Source organism: Brassica napus, chromosome C3, assembly GCF_020379485.1.
Source record: "Brassica napus cultivar Da-Ae chromosome C3, Da-Ae, whole genome shotgun sequence".
NCBI lineage: Eukaryota > Viridiplantae > Streptophyta > Magnoliopsida > Brassicales > Brassicaceae > Brassica > Brassica napus.
The window spans coordinates 7426377-7446677 of NC_063446.1; the positions used below are offsets into that span (position 1 = coordinate 7426377).

Genomic DNA, 20301 nt, shown 5'->3' on the forward strand with positions numbered 1-20301 from the left:
CTTTTGGCTAGTCTTTGCCTACACACAAGACAAGTTGTACATGTATTAAGGTACCTTTATTCTCCATCCAATGAACGATGGTTATTTTATATCATGATACCATTCTCACAGTTTTTGTTGTCTACACAAAAAGTTCGTTTCAGTTGCAATAAAGTTCTGAATTCGAGATGTCAGGATTCGAGTCAGAACTCTGACACCGCTTATATATATAGAATCAAGGTACCTAAACATTACTATACATATGGCTGACTCACAATTATGGTTACTCAGATTATAAACCATTTTTCTAGGGAATGACATTGAATGTAGTGTTAGAAAAACATTGTTTAGGAAAAATTATAAAAATGAAAACAAACAAGTTATCGTGCTTTTAAAGTTTGTAATGAAAAATGACATTAACTGAAAAATGTTGAATAACAACTTAGTCTTCTTTAACAATATTGTAAAGTATTTAAAAAAGCTAATTAAATAAAAAATCTCAAAATTTTCTATATTTTATTTGGAAAAGTTAGGTCACATATACATGATATTATGGGTCTCCATGATAGTAATATTTTAGTCATATTTGAGAAATATATTTAATACTATCAACTATCTCATCAGTTGCATTCAATTTAAGCTTAAACATGCCTTTGTTTTATTTATTTATTTTAAAATTCAGTTATATTTTCTTTTTGGGACAAATAATTCAGTTATACTTATAAATATTAGACTATTTAATCTCTACTATTAATTAATTACCAAAGAAATCTTCCTAATGGAGTATTTAGGAAAACCATTTACAGGTATCAAAAGGAAAGGTTTTTAATAACTTTGAAAGAGAGAGAGAGAGAAGAGATGTTCTTAAAAGGATGAATGAACAAAACATCCTCTGTTTCTCTCTATTCACATTTCCTCATCTGGGTCTTCTCCATCAATGGTGATTCTTTCTTCTTTTTCTAAAAGTTTAAATTCTTTCTTTCTGGGTTTTTTGGTTTTATGATTCTGATGAGATGATGCATTTTTTTTTTTCAGATTTCAAGAACATCCAATTTCACCATTTGATCAGGACAAGAACAAATACAACAAGATCAGGTTCCGTCTTAGATTTTCAGACAACAAAAGTATGTTCCACGTCTTTGCTTTTTTTTTTTTTTTTTTTTTTCAGTTTCATCTGAGACGACTCTTGCGATTGAAGTTGTTGTTTGGATTGTGTATAGGCAGGAGGAGCTAAGAGATGGAGTCGGATCTAGGGAAGCTCTTCATTGGTGGGATATCATGGGACACAGATGAAGAAAGGCTAAGAGAGTATTTCACCAACTATGGAGATGTCGTTGAAGCTGTGATCATGAGAGACCGTGCCACGGGACGTGCACGTGGCTTTGGATTCATCGTCTTTGCTGATCCCAGCGTTGCAGAGAGAGTCATCTTGGAGAAACACATCATCGATGGCCGCACGGTACCTTCTTTTTAACTTTCTTGTCCATAGAAAAAGCTCAGATCTTAGCAGAATCTTCTATGAAATGCACAGTAGACTGTACGAAGTGTAGGAACTCAAATTCTACGATAGGTCAAACTGAATAATTGTAAAGCATTTGCATAAATAAATCCATAAATATATAAATACTGATAGACACTATTTCCTTAATTCTGTAAACGTCCGGCGTTTGTTTTTCCCAGGTTGAGGCGAAGAAGGCTGTGCCACGAGATGATCATCAACAGGTGATGAAACGACACGCTAGTCCTATACACCTTATGTCACCTCTCCATGGTGGTGGCAACAGGACAAAGAAGATCTTTGTAGGAGGTTTACCGTCTAGCATTACAGAAACGGAGTTCAAGAACTACTTTGATCAGTTTGGTACAATTGCTGATGTTGTGGTGATGTATGACCACAACACGCAGAGGCCAAGAGGGTTTGGCTTCATTACATTTGACTCTGATGATGCTGTTGATAGAGTTCTCCACAAGACCTTCCATGAGCTCAATGGGAAGCTAGTTGAGGTCAAAAGAGCTGTTCCTAAGGAGGTTTCGCTGGTTTCGAACATCCGAAGCCCGCTTCATGGTGCTGGTTATGGTGGCATCTATGGAGGTGGGTCTAATAGGATGTCTGTTAATAATAGCTACTTCAACAACTTTGCTCCTGCTTCTGGTTATTACAACAATCTAGGAGGCTCTGTTGGTGGTCGGTTTAGTCCTGTTATTGGTAGTGGTAGATTGAATCATGAGTTGAACTTGAACTTGAATCCAAGCTATGATGGAATAACGTTTAACCGGTTCCCTAACAACCCTTACTTCAACAACGCTTCTCCAAGCCGTTACACCTCTCCAATTGGACAGAACAGAACCGAGTCTCACTACAGTTCTAGCAACATAGACTTGTGGGGGAACAGAACTGACAATGCAGAACCCGGATGGAACTTGAATGTGTCTAGTGGAAACAACAGAGGGAACTGGGGACTTCCTTCTTCTGCTGTTGGTAATGATAACAATGGTTATGGAAGAAACTTTGAGACAGGCTCTGGACTTTCTGCTTCCCCTTTTGAAGGTTCTATAGGAAACTTGTACAGAGGCGGTTCTGTTTACAGTGACTCAATGTGGCGGCAACAGCAGCAGCAGCTACCACCACAGTCTTCTCAAGAGATAGACGCTTTCTCTTACGGTTATGACATTGACAATGTGGGCTCAGACCCATCTGCAAATGACTCAGAAAGTTACAATGTTGGAAATAGACAAACTAATAGAGGTAAACAACACTAATAAGTTTCCTGGTTCTCATAAGACTTTCTTTTGTTGACTTTGATTACATTTGATCGAGATTTTAATGGTTCTGATCTGTGTTTTCTTTAGGTATTGAGGCATAGGTTATCAAAACTGAAAGAAACAGCTATACATTGCAGTTTGAAGAGGTTCTTGTGACAAAGGAAACCAACTTTGTTGATAACAGTTTTTGTGTTCTTATATAAAGATAAGATTGTAGCAGCAGTAAAAGATACAACAACATGAATGAGTGAAGATTTGCTTTCAATGTTCTTCTCAAAAGCCTTTTTTTTTAATAGGAATAACCAAACAAAGATCGTGGACTTTTCGATCAAGATTCTTCAGTGCTCTGTTTTGTAATTTTACTTTTTGTTTTCTCCTTATTTTCCAATGGAATTGTTCATGAATATTTCGTTTACATTTAGTGTGGGAAAAATATGACTATTTTGTTGCATATTCCATCAATGAGATATATTTACTTTGGTTTATTTTCTATTAATTTTTTTGTCAACTTTTAAATGTATTATTTGTGGAAGAAAATTTATGAAAACTCTTTTTACTTTTAGATATTTTTTTCAGGTAAATAAACTGTAGTTTTCCATACTCGATTAGGAAATAAACTAAAGATAGAAAGGGTCAGATAAACAGAATAGACGAATTTTTCTAAGAAAAAAGTTGATAAACCAATAAAAAGTTTGAGAACATGCAGTAGACACTAGATACACACTGACACACAGGTCCCAGTAACAAAGAGTCTGTCAAATGTTATTTAAATGCTATATACATGTGCAAACGGCATATGATCACCAAAGCCAATGAAGTTATCCAAGTTCCCCTCCGATGCTTGCTACTTTGCTAGCTAGCTACAAAACACAAAGAAAATGTTAGAGAAAGTAGTTAGTGAAAACCATTTTCATTCACTGTTACCCCTGTGATAATCTTTAAATCCTTACCAATATTACAGTTGGATCCCTTTATTATTTTTACCACAATAGTGCAAAGACAAAAAAAAAAGCATCTTTTAAAAATCCTATGAAAGAGACACTTCAACTAACCAAAGAACATGCAACCATTTGTTTTCAGAAAGCTGAATCATTGGACCATTTGCCTCTCTCCCCACCTATGGGACCTCCTCTTGATGGTCACACAGAAAAAAAATGGGTCCAGAGAGTGACAATCACAACACATGATGATTGTCCTAATAATTAAGCAATCTTAGCATTACTCACTAAGCTTCAGAGATTCTTGTGGATGTTAAAAAATAAGCATTTCAGGAAGAGAAAAACAAACATGATTAGGCAACATACGTTTCTAAATAGTACAAAGGCTAGTGATGCATAATAATAACTTCACATCAACTAAAGCATGGGAGGTTCAACATCAAATAGTAACCTTATAAAAATTACATTATTAGGAGATTAGTCTTTCTTGCCTCTGAACTTGGTAAAAGAGATGCTCAGAAGAAAGCCCTGCTCCCATAAAACACACGGGATCCTTTGTTGCTCTTTGGTGTTGGCAGCTTCTGAGAAACATCAGAGCTTGAATCATCTGACTTTGTTGGGCTATCAATGTCCAGAGGAAGCTTCATCTTAGCCAGTGAATCAGTAAACTGTTGCATGCTTTTCATGTACATGTCCACTATATCCTGCTGCACCACCTTTGACTCTGTCTCAACCTTCCTCACACTGATGATGGGTTTCACAGTCTTCTCCTCAGATGTCTCAGCTGAAGCCTCACTCCCTGTCTCTTCCTGAGAATCCGCTTTGGAGTTCACCTGAGAGAGATGCTCATGGTTTGGTGTTTCTGTGGCTGAGTGAGCTGAAGCGTGAGGAGAAGCGTCTCCATTTGTTGCATTGCTGCTCTCAGGTGAATCTTGCTTCATTACATGTTTCTCAGTATCAGAAGTAACCAAGCTGTCTGAAGTTTCTGACTCAATAGTGGAAGAGGACATCTCAAAATACTCAGAAACCATCTTCTCGTTTTCATTTGCAACATTAGGATCCGGAAACTCTATCTTCTCCAACTCATCCGGAACTGATTCAGACCCTTCTTGATTCTTTCCACTTTGATCATCACCAGAAACAGCTGGAAAAGCCATCACTTCAGGGTAGGATCCATTGTAGGAGAGAGACAACTGAACAAAACCAGCAGGAGAATGGTACAGATCAGTGGAAGAAAGAGAGAACTCTTTCTCTAGTTTCCCATTCTTGAAGAGAAGTTCGGACATAGGAACCAGAGTAAAACCAAGAAGCTGGTCTTCAAGATAGTTCTTCACCCTACTCATCATGTAAATCTCACACTTGAGGGAAGCGTCCAAAGCCCTGACGTCAAGCTTGACTTTGTCGTCAAAAACAGGATTCCTCCCACCTCCGTTGATGATTTTGGTGGAGACAGACTTTGCAGGATCACTTGTGAGGCAAAGCTTGGCGTACACGTCTTGCTTGTGGTAGATACAGATGTTCTGGATGTCTCTTGCATGATGCACATAAACCTCAAGAGTACCACCAACAAGTTCTTGTTGGCCGCAGCTGATGGAATCTTTTCCATTGGGTTTGATGCTGTTTGATTGGTTTTTACAGCTCTGCACGGAAGTTGATTTCTCATTCTCGGACTCACCAGTCTTGAATGGTGAAACAACAGATTGTGGGGAGTCCATAAGAAACGATCCTGCAAAAACATAAAAGGCCAAAAAAAGTTGTGATTTGCTTAACTGTGTCTAACAGACTCAACGGCTATAAGAACTGAACACAGAGAGTAAGTGTTTATAGGAGGTTATGAAAACAAATCACAAATGTAATGTAACTGAAGGATCAATTCTTAAGATAGAGATTTGGAAAAGAAAAAAACCAGAGACTGAAAGATCAAACACCAACCAAAAGGACAGTTAGATGTCAAAATCAGAGTTGAAAACTTGGAAGAGTTTCTGTCTTTCATGCTTTTAGCCCAAGCTAAGCTCAGCAGAGCTAGTAGCTATACATGAGAGTTTCTAACTCATAATAAAATCGCTCGAAATTCAATAAACAATCAACATAGCCAAAATCCACAGATCAAGTTGAGACAACAACGTAAGACCTAACTAGAGATATGTTTTAAGTACGAGTCTTAATTTCAATTCAAACTCTAAACCAAGTCAAATAATCCATGAGAGGGTTCAATAAATAAAGGAATAGACTTTTATCTTAGTGACAACAACCGACGACCTAACTGAAAGTTTCAAACTTTCTTGCTTGTTCCAATCAGACCAGAGAGCAAAAATTCAAAACTATGTCACAGCTCCCACTCAACTCAACACAAACAAAGAAGGTGTGATTACTTCAAAAAAAAAAAAAAAACTTGCCTTGAAATCCAGAACCAAGCTCTGATCCGCAACTAGAAGAGAAGACAAACTTAAAACAGAGAAAAAGAAGAGTAAAAAGGACAAACTCGTAGTTGTACTCGTGTAAGAAGATGAACAACAAGCAAGCATGTGAGTTACACAAGAAAGTTAGAAACAAACAGAACAGTTTTCAAAACAGAGACTTTAAATGCAAAACCGTTGAAAAAGAAAGATTGGAACTTTAGGGGTCGTCGGCTGCGAGAAATATATATATATATAGAGAGAGAGAGAAGGTTAGGGTTTTAGCACATTCACTTCTATGGCGGACCACTAAAGAAAGTAGTGGGGTCATAGTCACAAAATTCAACTGTTTCGGCTGTGAATAAAAAGTAGATTGAAAGTTTAAAAGCTTTTCTATGAGACCGTTCAATAAAAAAAAAGGAAGATCGTAAAAGCTTACAATGATACTTCACGCGGATGAATTCACTTACAGGAGCTGTTTGGAAGAAGGAAAGCTGTGAGCTTTTGGCTGGCAAAAGCGTTAATGGAGGAGTCTTTGCTGTGTTGCTGCTGGTTTTGTAATTTGGCAAATATTATCCGCCAAAGTTAAATTATTAAAAAGAATAAAAGCTAGCAGAGAGCGTTTTCATTTCTTTTTAATGGGCTCTTTTGGGCCCACTCGTGAGTTTCTAGCACGGCATATCAATTATCAAGTCATTCTCAATCACATGATCTCTCTCTAATAATGTTTTTTCTTCTTCTCTAAATACAAATTGCAAACAAATACCGATATGATTATCTTAAATAATTATGGAATTTCTGAAGTAAAGAAGCGGACGAAAACTTTAATTATACCTTTCTGCAACTCTATATATATATAGACACAAATATCGTTTTTGTCTTTGATAAATGAGTGGATATGAATGCATGACTACACAGGTTAAAGTTGGATATGATATTAAAAAGAAATGATTTTTTGAAGATATGTAGAACCCACAAGAATGATATAAAAAGATCCGAAAGTGCTGTTTCTTTTTTAACTTTGTATATTGTCATCATTCATGAGTTAAATATCATTTTTTTTTCCTTTTCTTTTTACAATTATTGGTTCTACTTCTATATGTTTTTGATGCCACATTTTTCAAAATGTAATTGCTAACATTATAAAATAAAAATGTCACCATCATCTGGATGCCTACTCTTTCCTTTTAGTTGCTTAAAATCTTAAATTCAATTTTATTAACTCAGAAATCAACTTTTCCCCTAACTCCAAATTATTGTTAAATTATTCTCCATCCTCACATATTTATATCTATCATAAGGAAAAAAAATAAACTAGTCACTTGCAATGAACTAAACCTGAAAGACTGAAATTGATTTGTGCAGGGACGGTGACTTTTTGGGTTAACATGGACGGTGCAGCTATTCCCCGGTTTATATATTTATTGGTTAATGAAATCAATTTCTTAAATAAAACAAATTTGGAAAAAAAATATTTGAAAATTTGGAATACCGAAATAATTCGAAAATAAAGAAAGCCTTGTAAGCTACAACAATAACACATTGTTAATTTCTTTTCTATAACGAGCCTAAAAAACAAATTTCAGAAATACTAAAATCTAAAATTTGAAATGGAACCGGATTGAAACCAGAAAGTATAGGGTAAAAAAAATCAAAAATCTAAGAAATGGACAGTCTACTGTGTACTGTCCAGTTCTAGTGGGCTCTTCCTAGAGACCCGATAGCTTTATTTGAGGCCTAACAAAGGCCCATAAATACTGTTTGCCTACAGGTGGAAAAGTAAATTCAGATAGAAAGCGAAAACTATCTTCAGCTTTTTCAGCTATGGCCGCCGAGGATTCCCCAGACGTCGATACGAGTCTCGATTCCGATTCAAACCTTAACGCCAACTCTAATGCTGATGTGACGACGGTGACCATTCACGACTCTTCCAATGCGTTGGCAATCCCTTCTCCCGCCGTTTGTCTCGTCCGTTTCGCCGGAGACGCTGCTGGCGGCGCCGTCATGGGGTCTGTATTCGGATATGGTGATACTTCTAATTCGTTGCTTCATACTGTGTCTTCTTGTATGTGCTGGTTGTGGATGATTCTCTGCTTCGTCTTGCTCGAGAGTGAGATGTATTTGAACTCGAACAGAGTACTTGAGCTAGAGGTTTAGTGATCGTAGGTTTTCGAATGGACTTTATCCGTATGCTTTCATTAATTGTTGGGATCTAATGACTGGAGGCACAACCACATTGCTTGAGTTAGGGACAAACATGGTCTATGTAGACTTCATTGGTGTAGCTTGAGCTTTGTTTATGATTTGCAGTTAGTTTAGCTAAGATTTCTGTGTTGACTTGGATTAAGTGACTGGAGAGGATCTGTTTATGTGTTTGTTGAAACCATGAATCTCACGGAAATAAGTTGGGGTTTCAAGGTTCCGGATTGTTTAAGAAGAAAGGGTTTAAGGGATCTTTTGCGGATGCGGGTCAGTCTGCTAAGGTGACTAAGTTTTGAGTCTTTATGAATTGAGTATGTTCATTGGAACTTCACAGAGTAACTGTGTCTTTTTCCTTGTTAGACTTTTGCGGTTTTATCAGGAGTACACACTTTGGTTGTTTGCCTTCTGAAGAAACTGCGAGGGAAAGATGATGGTGAGACTCTTTAGTCTTTAAGACGCTTCTTCTTCTTGTCCCTTCTCACTTCTACGATATAATATCGATGCATAGTCACTTCTTCGTTTTATATGATCTTTAATTTGCAGCGATTAACGTTGGAGTTGCTGGTTGCTGCACTGGACTTGCTCTTAGTTTCCCCGGTAAGAACTAGTATAACATTTCTAAACTCATATCCCGGCATTTGCAAGTGTTTTATCTGCTCTTTTCCTTTGCAATTAAGATGATAAACTCTCTGACCTATTTACGTTTTATAGAGATCTAATTATTATCAGGCTATGACTTAAAAAAAAAAAGTAGCAGAGAGATATAACTTCGTGTTGAACTAAAGAACAAAGATGCATTGCCGAGCTAACAACGAGTTTTGATGATCGTGTGTGTTGCAGGTGCACCACAAGCAATGCTACAGAGCTGTCTCACTTTCGGTGCCTTTTCTTTCATCCTTGAAGGACTCAACAAAAGACAAACAGCTTTGGCTCACTCTGTCTCGCTGAGGCATGATCAAAGCACAAGTCTCAAAGATGAGTTACCGCTCTCTTTGGCTCTCCCAATCCATGAAGAAATCAAAGGAGCTTTCTCTTCTTTCTGCGACTCTTTAACAAAACCCAAGAAGCTCGCATTTCCCCGCGCACGTTGAGTTTTTTGTATCTTGCCAACCTCTTGTAATGACTTTTTGTAGATGTTGAAAACAGATGAAAATGGATTTGCGGCTTTGAGCCAATGAGAAATAGAGATGTATGTCTTTTTCAGACTATATAACAAATAGTGCTCGGATACCATTGATTATTTTACCATAATGAATGACAAAGAAACAGTCCTTTGCTTGTAAGTTGTAACCAAAAAGCGTTTTGGAACAGTATTTAACGACCATTGTAAAAAGCAAAGGTCATAATGGATCCTCTCCAAGGGTGTCTCTTCATCATCTAATCATCATCATCAGGGCAGACATTATAATTTATTGAACTACAAGCATACGGGGATGTAGCTCAGATGGTAGAGCGCTCGCTTAGCATGCGAGAGGTACGGGGATCGATACCCCGCATCTCCAATTACTCATTTTTTTTTTCTCTCTCTTCTGTTCACAATATCTATTTACATGTACTCATGTACTGACAAGTTGAGTTACAATTCGAACAGTTACTCTGAATTCAATTCATCCTTTTGCTCCGCTATAAATCTTCTGCTACATTCAAGTTATCAACAAATACCTGATATATATGCACAAAAAGGCCATCTCGAACTTCAGCCACTACAATGAATGCAATTTGAAAACATACAAGAAGCGGCAATGCAAAGATGAACAAGTAATTTTAAATTTTATGGTTACAGAAAAAGATAAAACCTTAACTGATTTGGTTGTTCCGTGCCACATACGTAACAAGTAAAACATACAGAGAATATCCACTGTCAGCAGTTTTACATCTAATAAATAATGTACTGGAAAATCTAAAAGAAAAGTAAGACTGTATAATAATTATCCCGTGGTTGCCAAGGCTCGAACACACGAGTCAAAAAGCATGTTTGGTACAAAGAGCAAACGCAAATCTACAACACTTGACATCATTAACCCACCTAAAAATCAAGAAAAGATAATAATACAGAAACATCCCGTGACCACTAAGGTTCGAACTCACGGGCCACCGGAGAATTTTTGTCAGCAGCCAAGATTTTTCATTATCTCTTTGAGCTTCTCAATCACAGCCGTTGGAACCGCCCGTGAATTAGCCAGATGCATCGGATGATACTCCAAACCTTTCCACTTAGCTATAAGCTCGAAATGCGGCCTCCGAAACTCGACGCTTATAATCTCAAAGATCGTTGTGTTTGGTGTCGCAGACACAATGTGTGTCAGTCCCGCTCCGTGAGCTCCTATAATCACCGACGCGTCTTGGATGGCTCGGACTTGATCTTTCATCGACATGTGCGCAAACAACCCATTCACAAGGTTAATCCCGCATTTCGTCAGACCCGTAGAGCCAGAAGCAACCCACTGGCGCAATGACTCGAACACTTCTTCCTCGTTGATGAGACGAGACTGGACTTTACCTCCGTGACGAGGGTGTGCTAAGTAATCTTCACGGCGGACAAAGAGAACGTTGTGGACAGGGGATGATGATGAGGACGACAGCGGTTTTTCTGTTGACCGGTGTCTGTTCACAGGGAACCCGAAAGATGATCTGATCATTTCGCCAAACTCCGAGAGCCTCGCGGTTTTTTTGTTGTCAGGGCTTTGCCAGAGGTTGTGAGCTGATTCTCCGTTGCAGTCAATCTCTCCGGACAAGCCCTTGAATAGAGCGGTCTCGTATCCCAACGGTGAGAGAATGGCGTGACGAAAACAAACCGGTTTGGTGAAGTTCTTTGCGTATTTGATTCCGGAAAACAAAGCGTTCCATGTTTCTTCTAGCTGCGTCTGCACAAAAAAAGGTTTCACAACATGGACATGAAACTCCTGCTAGATTCATCTAACTACCAAGAAGAGGAGAGTACCGTGCAGTGTCCATCGATGAAAACAACGTGGGGACGATTAGGCAAACCGGTGACTCTAGAGGAAACGTAAGCGCTGTACCAATCTGTAACGGTATGGAACATATTCGCGTACTCGAATCGAGTAACGAGCAGAGTTGGTTCCTCCACCCACTAGAGCCAATCAAAACCAAAACATCAATCAACAAGAACATTACAAATGTTTCAAGAATCTAATAAAAGATTACAATGTCAATGATTCATTAATGTATATCTTGAACTGGATTTGATCTTCCAAAACTGTTTTTGCTCCAAGATAAAACTTTCTTATTATGCATATCTATTGACTATCTATGTTCATATGTAATCATCACTCAGATCAATTAACGAACCTCTTCACAAACGAAATCATCGGTGGCAACAGCACGAATCGAACCAACCAAACCTCTCATTGTATGCCTACCAATGCCGCCTTCTTGAATATACTCATTCAACATCTCATCACTCACCAACCGCCGCGAAACACCGCCGCCACCTCCACCAATGCGGCGGTTTCTCTTATCTTCGGCCACCTCAAACGCGCCTTCGCGAAACTCCGGAAGCTCAACCTCCTCATTCCTCCCCATGACTTCCTCCAGCTTCTCGCCTCCCTTCGACATCGCGATCCGATCCGGGACCATCCTCAGATTCCTCCCCTCGCAAATCGAGCTCTCCAGCGTCTCGCTGTAGAAGCATCGGAACCAGCTCCCTTCGGAAACCGTCGTCGTCGGTTTGAGGAAGTCAACTCTCTTGGTGAATCCGTTCCCGAAGTAGCCTTCGCAGGAGCGAGTTGGTAGATCCTTCTGCGGCGGCGTCCAGGGGAGGTAGGAAGGCAGGATCGGCCACGGCTTCTGGATCGATGATTGGTTGTTGGTGACGGAGACGCGGAATCGCGACGGGAGGTGAGGATGATGCGGTGGCGGCTCGGGAGAGGAGGAAGAGTGGAAAGCGAAGTAGATGCAGAGGAAGAGAGAGTTGAGGAGTAGCATGTACAGGATTATCTTCAGGATCCGTGGATTTCGCTTACTCATCATCTCTCTCGTTTCCTTGATTTGCGCTTTTCGAGAATTGATTGAACTGGACTTTCTATTTTTAGATTTTCATGAGTTTCTCTCTCGATGCTGAAGTCAAATCAAACGCTGGTGAAGGATTTAGTGGAGATCTTCATCGGAATTTTCGCCGGGAAGTTCGTCAAGGTGACAGAGGTGAGAAAGAAGAAGAAGAAGAAGAAGAAGAAGAAGAAGAAGAATCTCGGGATTTTTGCGAAGGTGCCGATTTAGTCAAGGTGACAGAAAGTTCCACGGACTCTCTTCGCTTTTTCTTTGATTGTTTTACTGAACCAGACCGAAATAAACCGAACCGGAATAAATTAAATTTGATATCGGAAATCGATTCAAACCGGAGTAAACCAAACTTTTCGCGGAACGTTTCCTTCTCTTTTTGTCAAACGCGTTCAGTTACTTTTTAAATTCTTGTCACTCTCCCCTCTTGAAGATCACACACTTTCTCCTGAACGCCGGCTCAAAAGTCTTCGATCTCTCTGTTCTGTAAGTGTTGCTTTTACTTGTTTTACTACTTAGTCTAATCCTTAGTTAATCTCCAAAAATTGTAGTCCGTGTTTATTTTTGTACTTGATCTGTTTTGCCACTCTGTAAAACATAAACGTAGAGACTTGTCTCTGATTCAAAGTATTAGATAACTATTTTTAGATGGTTTTTTAATCTTCCAACATTGTCTGTATTCCAACCTCTTCATGTATGTAATTTTCTTGTTCGATTGACAACAGAATTGATAGTAGTGTTTCCTATGTGTTTTTAACGTCATCGATACTACTTAAAATGCATGTATTAGTCTAAAAAAACGATATAGAAAGTGGACGCAGCGAAACGAACATGGCCAAAGACGTCTCTAAACTAAACCCTGGAAGAGGAAAGGAAATATTTAATGAGTTTGATTTATATCCTTTTTAATCTGCAAATTATTTGTTAATAATCCTCTTTATTTGTTAACTTCATTAATGACGGTTTCACGAAAAAAAAAAACAAAAAAAACCGACATGGGGTTTCTTCTGCTTGCGCTCTAAGTTTTGCATATTATCTATATACAATTTTCAGAACGTAACAATCTGATCTTTTTTGGTTGTAGGGTAAATCAATCACACATCTACCGGAGAAGAAGAGGATTCAACACAAAGGAGAAAGAAAAACCTTTTAAAAATGGATCTTTTTAACAGAAAATTTCTTCTGTTTCTATTCATTATACTTTTAGATTCTTCAATATTATCCCACAGCTGGGGATGGTTCTCTTCTTCTGAACAAAACACAGACTCTTCCTTCTCACGGCCCATCAAATCCAACCCCGAGTTCTCCATAGAAGTTTTCAACGATCAGAAGGCGGTCCAAATCCTTGAAAACGCTAAAAACCAGCTTGTAGGTCCAAGCAGCTGCTGGCAAACTGCATATAGTTACCTTATCTCTGGCTGCAAGGACATGGTTGCTACAGAAGAACAGAGGAAGAGATTTGCTTGGCATCTGAGCGATTGCTTCCAGAAGGAATCAGGAAGACCGGAGTTCCCCACGTGCAATGATAGATCAACAATGATAAGTTGCCTCAAGAAGTTAGATGATCATGAGCACAAGATCTATCTTGAGTTTATGCTTGAAACCAACACCATCTGTCAACAGTTACAGTAAGGTTTTTCAGTTTTGTCTTTTTTCGAGCTTGTGTAATGGATTCTGAATTTAACTTCTGTGTGTGGTAGGAGTCATGCATTGAAGAATGAGATAGAGAGGCTTGTGAATGATTTAAAGAGAACAGCTCAAAGAACAGAAGAGAAACTTGATATCTTGGAGAGTAAATCAGATGATTTACTGCAGAGTTCTAGCAAGATTCATGAATCTTTAGGGTCAGTAGATGTTGTGGTTAAGAACGTGGCTCATACCACAACTGCAATAGGAACTCAAGTGAGTGGCTTGTCTCAGCAAACCAAAGATATCTATCAAGAACAAAAGGGAATCACAGAGTCACAGTTAGAGTTGAGGAAAGGTCAAGAGAAGATGGGAGAAGCCATGAAGATTGGAATGGAGATGTTTAACGATACTGTTACTGACGTCAAAGAAGGTGTTGACAAGTTAAAGAACGACACAAAACAAATAGGTGGTGAGATAAACGTTCTTGGAGAGAAAATGACGTCCAAAATGTCTGCTCTGGAGAATCAAACCAGTGCCATTGGGACTATCACGAACACTACGTTGGATAAACAGCAGAAGCTTTTAGACGGTCAATCCGTAGCCATCGAGAGTATTCAGTCTCTTAACCAGTTTCAGAGCGAGGCGTTGCAAGAGAGCAGGAGTACACTGCAACGTTTTGTGGAGTTTAGCCAAGAGCAACAGGAGGATCTTGCGAAGCGGCAAGAGGAGCTTCAACAGGTTCATGATCACTTGTTTGAGAATTCGAAATCGATGCTTGCGGCTCAGGAAGCGTTTGAGGCGAAGCAGGCGAGCATGTTTGTGGCGTTGGATAAGCTGTTTGCTTTGCACAATGCGATGCTTGTTGAGTCTAGGGTGATCAAAGCTTTCTTCATCTACTTCTTGTCGATCTTTGTTATCTACATGTTTACGAGTACGAAGCAAACTTACATCATAAGGCCAAGGCTTTACATTGGTAAGTACCATACTCCATCTCTCTTATAAAGTTATTAATACATTAGTTTCTTAACAGAACTTTTTCATTTTACTGATGCAGGTTTGTGCGTTACCTTAGCATTAGAAGTGGCAAGTTTGCGTTACGTGAATGATGCAGAACACAGAGCATGGATTATAAACGTTATCAGGTCTATATACGCTGCTCTTGCTTCAGCTCAGCTTCTTCATGCTGCTTTTACATACAGGTAAGTCTCAAATGCTCTTTTTGAAACAAACCAGAAACATAGAAGCTGATTTTTATACTAACTGACTGAAAACGCAGGGATTATGAAGTACTAAACCACGATATACTCTTAAGACTAGTAGATAAGGTTAACAGCATGCAAAGCAAGAGAGATCTCTCGTGGGATGAAGATAGTGAGAGCGAGGTTGATTGGAATACATGGATTGATACAGATATAATTGATGACGGTGACAGTCTCAGAGATCCAGATTACAAGATTCCAGAACAGATCATGGATAGTTCGGTGTTCACCTCATCATCAAGATTGTACAATCTCCGTGCTCGATAAAGCCAGCAATCAAGTCAAAGCATTCATCACATATGATGTAATGTCTAGGGAGAGTTTCAACATCGTCAACACAATGGCGAGTACACAGCCACTGGATCCAAACTGTAATTTTATGCTACTTCATAATCTTAGCCAGTAGAAGGCGTTTATTCCAGAACCTCATTCTTTGTTTTTTGAATAAAATGAGGTTTTAAGCTTAAAAGGAGTTCTTAGGGTGAGGGTTCTCAGCGGCCTAAACACCCCCCCCCCCCCCCCAATAATCACGTTCTAAGCTTTTGTTTTCTAGTTGAGTTAACGACATTTAATTCAAAACGTTCCCTCTTGCATATTTATCATCAAATGGATTGCACAAGCCCTAATTTTGTAGTAATCACCCAAGAAATTGAACAATCTAATTTCATCTGAATACATCAAAACACTCTAGAAGAATGCATATATCAGGCGAGAGAGTGAAATTAAAAATCACAAATCCTAATGGGATGTATATCAGGCGTGCTTGAAGAGCTTCATGCTTAGCCAATGAAAGTAGACGGCAACCGTTATAACTGGTATAGTCAAGGGGACCAAGAAGCAGTAGTAGTACCTATCATTCTTCAGACCTTGGTTTAACGGATTTTGAGAGAGCGGAAACAAAGTCGAAGCGATGATTGCGAAGACGAATCCGAAGAAGGAGACGGAACCAATTGTCACGAAGAAGTATCCCCAGAATAACTCTCCCGTCGTCGTCGTTGTTCGCGGAAGCTTCATCGGAGGATCTGGAGTAATCCGTCGTGATTCAGATGTAATCAGTCTGTTTCCTTTTTTCCCGTTCACAAAAACGTGTTTAAGCCTATTTTCTGTTTATTTGGGCTTTTCAGTTTGGATCCGAATTATTATACCAAAACTAAACCGATTTATGTTGAAATTGGACCGATGTTAACCATAATCAATTAAACTTAACTAATAGAACCGAATTCAATCGAAAATACCCGATTTAAACCGTATTTTCAATTTAAAAAAAAACAGATTTCGGTTAATCTCGGTTTCAACCGATAACCGAACCAAACCAAAAGAGTTGTCGGTTAATCTCTGAATTATTTTTAGTTTTTTTCGTTAACAGAAAATCAAAAATTTGGTTCAGTTTCGGAAAACCGAAATCACATAGATAATATACTTGTCATTTGTGAACAATCTAAAAATCATGTTCGGCGCTAGAGCAAATATCCAAAGTAACATATACAGTTACAATTGATATACAATTGTCATTGTGAAAATTCAGATGCAAACAAAGAGTAATAAAGATAGAATATTAAATTTGTCCAAAAAAAAGGAGAGAGAATATTAAACAAGAAGAAGAATGTGGAGAGATGAAAAATTGTTCTTTTGCTTAGTCGCTGGAATTAGTAGCCTGAGAAGGTAAGCATGGCCTCCACACAGTTTCTTTGCCGACAACATCCATTAAAGCTATTCCTTTAGCTGCCAGTTCTGCTCTAATCACATCACTTTTCTCAAACTCTTTCTTCTTCCGCGCCATTATCCTTTCTTGAATTAGTTGTGAAAGGTCGTCTTCGCTCAATCCTGCTCTTGTGAGTGTTTTTTGTTTCATCTCTTTCAGAATCTCGGCATAGCTCAGGGTAGTGAGCAAACCAAGCACTTCAAGAACTTTCCTGGCTCCTCTCTCGATCTCAACAAGTGACACAAGCAGTGACATCCTCTGTTTCTCCTGCATTTTCTCGAGCTTGCCGATGGAATCGTTGATGAATTTCAATGCAACTTGGTAATAACCCGTTAGTATATGGGGAGTATTCAAATCGTCTGACATCTTTTTATCAAACTCACTTTTGAGTTTGATAATGATGTCTTTGGCTTCTGAAGTCGGTTCAGCTTCTTCAGACATTGCCTCTCGATATGGCAAGAGAGCGTCATCAAGATCTTGCAATGTCTAGTAAAACAAAGATCACAGGTTTTAGAGATAGAAACTGAATAAATAAAATCACGGCTAATAAAAACTGTTGAGTAGCTTCAAAACTGCACCTGATAAACATAATACAAAAGTTCTGAGGAACTGTCTAGCTTTGACGCTGAGTAGCTCAGAGGAGACCGGTAGTGTACACTTATCAAAAAGTGCCTCAGAGCCAATGGATGGTAACGTTCTGTCACCTACACAGATTGTAACAAAATAAATATATAAAAAAAAACCATTCATGTTATAATGATTGGAACAAATATGATGAAACATACTTCTCTGATTGGTTTGAAGTCGCCCTTTGATTTTGACATCTTCTCGTTATTGATAGTGAGATGGCCATTATGCAGCCAGTAATTAACACCACCATGCTCACCACATGCAGCACATGTCTGAGCAAGCTCATTTTCATGGTGTGGGAATATCAAATCAGCACCACCACCATGAATGTCAAATCTCGGGGATAGATAGTGAGCACTCATGGCACTGCACTCGATGTGCCATCCCGGTCTTCCTGGACCCCATGGGCTCTCCCAGCTCGGCTCATCAGGTTTTACAGCCTACAACAATATTACACACAAAATTTAGCAAAAGAAAATTTTTTTACACTTCATCATCAATCATCAATTTTGCTGATTCATAGATGGAAAGTTAAAAAACGATTTTTTGAATCACTCCAACCTTCCATAAGGCAAAATCAGCAGGGTTACGCTTCCTCGAATCAACCGCAACTCGCTCACCAGCCCGTGTATGTTCCAGCAGCTGACCAGACAACTTACCATAGTTTTGTGATTTGTCGACAGAGAAGAACACATCGCCCCCTTCCACAGCATACCCGCAACCATTCTCAATGATCTGTAACCAGGAGATTGATTAATCATATGGATCATCATCATCATCATACACATCAACATATGGATCATCATCGTACACAAATGTGAGCCTACCTTTTGAATCATATTAATAATGTGATCCATATGGTCGCTGACACGAGGCTGGTGGGTGGGAAGGAGGCACTGAAGAGCACCCATATCAACCAAATACTCGTGGCAAAAGCGATTACTCAACTCTAACGGTTTCTCTCCATTCTTCTTAGCACGTTCGATTATCTGCGGAGATTGTTAATTAGACCAACGTTCATTACAGACACACAGACAAAAGTTCATTGAATGGAGTAAAAACACGCATAAAGACAAATAACATTTTCTTGTCATGTAAATGTTCATGATCATGTGTCAGATTAAGACAAGAAAAGAACAAAATAACAATACCTTGTTATCAACATCTGTGAAATTTCTGACGTAAGTAACTTCATAACCCAAATACATCAAGAATCTGCATAACCAAACAACACTCTTTGATGCTTTCTTGAGATCGGTCGGATATACCCAAAATCATCAACCTAACAGATTCAATTCAATTTAAAACCCCTAACTAAGAAGATACCTGTAGAGAACGTCGAAGGGAACGGCAGCGCGAGCATGGCCGATGTGGCTGAAATCGTAAGCTGTGATTCCACAGACGTACAATCCGACTTTCCCGGGATTGATCGGTCTGAACACTTCCTTCTGCTGCGTGTACGTGTTGTACAGCTTCAACTCCATTTCTCTTGTTGAGACTTAGTAAAGAAAATCATGAAGAAGATAGAAGAAGAAGAAGACGTGAAGAAGAAGTATCAATGTATCTTGGACAAGACCACGTGAGTTTCTCTTTGCAGGACCACAAAGACTAGCCGTTTGCCGCAGCTCATAAAAGCAAAAGCAAACTGCTGTTTGTCGGGTACTGAACAAGAAGATAAGAGAGAGTAGACAGCCTGGTTCCGTACATGGAGCGTGCTTGTGATGGAATCAAAACGGCATCACAGAAGCAACTAGGTCATCAAGTCTTTTCATATAAATAGGTACATTGCATAGAGATAAAGTAAGACAAGAAGTTAGAACAAAATACACAGCATAAACTTGTATCTTTGTTCTTGGGAAGTGGGTAGAGAGTGATTCCGAGAGAAGCTTTGTAAGGGGCTTGTGGGGTGTCTGATACTCTCTTGTAACCTTTGATCTAGTGGATTCCGGGAGACAGTTCCCGGCCCAGACTAACACCCTATTTAACGGGTGTAACTGGGTTAACAATCTGGTGTCTTGTTCTTGCTCTAAAGTGTTCTGTTCTTTGCTTTCCCTTTTAAGTGTTGAGTGTTCATCAACTTGTTCAGTGAGTTCTTGAGTGTGTGAGCATATTATCACGAAAGGAGACGTCTTTGAGTAGGATGCTTCTTCACATATTGGTATCAGAGCACAGGTTGGAGTAACTTGTGGAGGTTCCTGAAGATCTAACGGTCAGAACGGAACCATGTCGTCGTCGTCGTCAAGAATAGAGCTTGAGAAGTTTGATGGTCATGGGGACTACACACTGTGGAAAGACAAACTGTTGGCTCAGATTGATCTTCAGGGTTTGAGCAAAGCTTTGGAAGAATCTGGTAAACCAACAGAGAAAGTCACAGATCTGGGTGAAACAAGTGAAGAAAAGAAAGAAGCTTTAGAAAAGGCGGAAGCTTTAGCTGAGAAAGTGAAGAAAGCTAGAAGCACTATCATCTTGAGCGTTACTGATAGAGTTCTGAGGAAGATAAGGAAGGAAGAAACAGCAGCTGGGATGATTAGAGCACTGGACCAGCTCTATCTTGCTAAAGCGCTTCCAAACCGGTTCTACCTGAAGCAGAAGCTCTATGGGTACAAGATGTCTGAAAGCTTGTCTATTGAACACAACATTGATGAGTACCTACATCTCATAACGGATCTAGAGAACATTGGTGTTATGGTTTCTGATGAAGACCAAGCTATCTTGTTGCTTATGTCTCTACCTAAACATTTTGATCAACTACGTGACACGCTAAGATATGGCTCAGGAAGAACAAC

General features: G+C 39.1%; 6 protein-coding genes and 1 non-coding gene across 11 annotated transcripts; 4 read left to right on the forward strand and 3 right to left on the reverse strand.

Moving 5' to 3' along the window:
• The first annotated feature begins 687 nt into the window (after window positions 1-687).
• LOC111204368 (heterogeneous nuclear ribonucleoprotein 1-like) lies at window positions 688-3227 on the forward strand. Its single transcript, XM_022698886.2, has 5 exons — window positions 688-919; window positions 1015-1103; window positions 1200-1438; window positions 1660-2725; window positions 2830-3227. The coding sequence occupies exons 3-5, from the start codon at window positions 1217-1219 to the stop codon at window positions 2841-2843; spliced, it is 1302 nt and encodes a 433-aa protein (XP_022554607.2). The 5' UTR covers window positions 688-919; window positions 1015-1103; window positions 1200-1216; the 3' UTR covers window positions 2844-3227.
• Window positions 3228-3380: 153 nt separating this feature from the next.
• Window positions 3381-6761, reverse strand: BNAC03G14160D. Of its 5 annotated transcripts, XM_048752333.1 has the most exons (3): window positions 5613-6066; window positions 4172-5406; window positions 3381-3602 (listed from the first exon to the last, which is right to left on the reverse strand). In XM_048752333.1, the coding sequence occupies exons 1-2, from the start codon at window positions 5671-5673 to the stop codon at window positions 4196-4198; spliced, it is 1272 nt and encodes a 423-aa protein (XP_048608290.1). In that variant the 5' UTR covers window positions 5674-6066; the 3' UTR covers window positions 3381-3602; window positions 4172-4195. The 5 variants fall into 5 exon arrangements, with proteins under 5 accessions (XP_048608290.1, XP_013640677.2, XP_013640676.2 ...); XM_013785223.3 differs by lacking the exons at window positions 3381-3602; window positions 5613-6066 and adding an exon at window positions 6547-6761 and having other exon boundaries at window positions 4015-5406; XM_013785222.3 differs by lacking the exons at window positions 3381-3602; window positions 5613-6066 and adding an exon at window positions 6516-6698 and having other exon boundaries at window positions 4015-5406.
• Window positions 6762-7868: 1107 nt separating this feature from the next.
• Window positions 7869-9486, forward strand: LOC106345987 (mitochondrial import inner membrane translocase subunit TIM22-3). The gene is made up of 5 exons (XM_013785224.3): window positions 7869-8102; window positions 8495-8559; window positions 8639-8711; window positions 8822-8875; window positions 9119-9486. Exons 1-5 carry the CDS (start codon window positions 7901-7903, stop codon window positions 9367-9369), a joined length of 645 nt encoding a protein of 214 aa, XP_013640678.2. The 5' UTR covers window positions 7869-7900; the 3' UTR covers window positions 9370-9486.
• A 221-nt stretch (window positions 9487-9707) lies between these two features.
• On the forward strand, window positions 9708-9780 carry TRNAA-AGC. The gene has a single exon. It is a non-coding gene; the product is annotated as a tRNA-Ala (tRNA).
• Window positions 9781-10179: 399 nt separating this feature from the next.
• On the reverse strand, window positions 10180-12519 carry LOC106345988 (beta-1,2-xylosyltransferase). Its single transcript, XM_013785225.2, has 3 exons — window positions 11588-12519; window positions 11220-11369; window positions 10180-11142 (listed from the first exon to the last, which is right to left on the reverse strand). Exons 1-3 carry the CDS (start codon window positions 12266-12268, stop codon window positions 10387-10389), a joined length of 1587 nt encoding a protein of 528 aa, XP_013640679.2. The 5' UTR covers window positions 12269-12519; the 3' UTR covers window positions 10180-10386.
• Window positions 12520-12653: 134 nt separating this feature from the next.
• Window positions 12654-15456, forward strand: LOC106351062 (protein GAMETE EXPRESSED 1). The gene is made up of 5 exons (XM_013790879.3): window positions 12654-12781; window positions 13380-13923; window positions 13996-14897; window positions 14979-15123; window positions 15201-15456. Exons 2-5 carry the CDS (start codon window positions 13451-13453, stop codon window positions 15448-15450), a joined length of 1770 nt encoding a protein of 589 aa, XP_013646333.2. The 5' UTR covers window positions 12654-12781; window positions 13380-13450; the 3' UTR covers window positions 15451-15456.
• A 294-nt stretch (window positions 15457-15750) lies between these two features.
• LOC111211565 (cysteine--tRNA ligase 2, cytoplasmic-like) lies at window positions 15751-19571 on the reverse strand. The gene is made up of 7 exons (XM_048752334.1): window positions 18842-19571; window positions 18667-18730; window positions 18343-18504; window positions 18077-18250; window positions 17671-17955; window positions 17464-17589; window positions 15751-17371 (listed from the first exon to the last, which is right to left on the reverse strand). The coding sequence occupies exons 1-7, from the start codon at window positions 18997-18999 to the stop codon at window positions 16817-16819; spliced, it is 1524 nt and encodes a 507-aa protein (XP_048608291.1). The 5' UTR covers window positions 19000-19571; the 3' UTR covers window positions 15751-16816.
• Window positions 19572-20301: the final 730 nt, after the last annotated feature.

What these genes read in the sequence shown, in the direction of transcription:
- LOC111204368 (XM_022698886.2), top strand. Translation starts at nt 1,217, where the DNA reads ATGGAGTCGGATCTAGGGAAGCTCTTCATTGGTGGGATATCATGGGAC. An exon ending in ACATCATCGATGGCCGCACG is followed by an intron (nt 1,439 to 1,659) that starts GTACCTTCTTTT and finishes TGTTTTTCCCAG; the next exon opens with GTTGAGGCGAAGAAGGCTGT.
- LOC106351062 (XM_013790879.3), top strand. Translation starts at nt 13,451, where the DNA reads ATGGATCTTTTTAACAGAAAATTTCTTCTGTTTCTATTCATTATACTT. An exon ending in AAGGCCAAGGCTTTACATTG is followed by an intron (nt 14,898 to 14,978) that starts GTAAGTACCATA and finishes TTACTGATGCAG; the next exon opens with GTTTGTGCGTTACCTTAGCA. An exon ending in CATGCTGCTTTTACATACAG is followed by an intron (nt 15,124 to 15,200) that starts GTAAGTCTCAAA and finishes CTGAAAACGCAG; the next exon opens with GGATTATGAAGTACTAAACC.
- LOC106345988 (XM_013785225.2), bottom strand. Translation starts at nt 12,268, where the DNA reads ATGATGAGTAAGCGAAATCCACGGATCCTGAAGATAATCCTGTACATG. An exon ending in ATGATTTCGTTTGTGAAGAG is followed by an intron (nt 11,370 to 11,587) that starts GTTCGTTAATTG and finishes GATTGGCTCTAG; the next exon opens with TGGGTGGAGGAACCAACTCT. An exon ending in TCATCGATGGACACTGCACG is followed by an intron (nt 11,143 to 11,219) that starts GTACTCTCCTCT and finishes TTTTTTGTGCAG; the next exon opens with ACGCAGCTAGAAGAAACATG.
- BNAC03G14160D (XM_048752333.1), bottom strand. Translation starts at nt 5,673, where the DNA reads ATGAAAGACAGAAACTCTTCCAAGTTTTCAACTCTGATTTTGACATCT. An exon ending in GACATCTAACTGTCCTTTTG is followed by an intron (nt 5,407 to 5,612) that starts GTTGGTGTTTGA and finishes ATGTTTTTGCAG; the next exon opens with GATCGTTTCTTATGGACTCC.
- LOC111211565 (XM_048752334.1), bottom strand. Translation starts at nt 18,999, where the DNA reads ATGGAGTTGAAGCTGTACAACACGTACACGCAGCAGAAGGAAGTGTTC. An exon ending in TCACAGATGTTGATAACAAG is followed by an intron (nt 18,505 to 18,666) that starts GTATTGTTATTT and finishes CAATCTCCGCAG; the next exon opens with ATAATCGAACGTGCTAAGAA. An exon ending in CTGATTTTGCCTTATGGAAG is followed by an intron (nt 17,956 to 18,076) that starts GTTGGAGTGATT and finishes ATATTGTTGTAG; the next exon opens with GCTGTAAAACCTGATGAGCC.
- LOC106345987 (XM_013785224.3), top strand. Translation starts at nt 7,901, where the DNA reads ATGGCCGCCGAGGATTCCCCAGACGTCGATACGAGTCTCGATTCCGAT. An exon ending in ATGCGGGTCAGTCTGCTAAG is followed by an intron (nt 8,560 to 8,638) that starts GTGACTAAGTTT and finishes TTTCCTTGTTAG; the next exon opens with ACTTTTGCGGTTTTATCAGG. An exon ending in ACTGCGAGGGAAAGATGATG is followed by an intron (nt 8,712 to 8,821) that starts GTGAGACTCTTT and finishes TTTAATTTGCAG; the next exon opens with CGATTAACGTTGGAGTTGCT.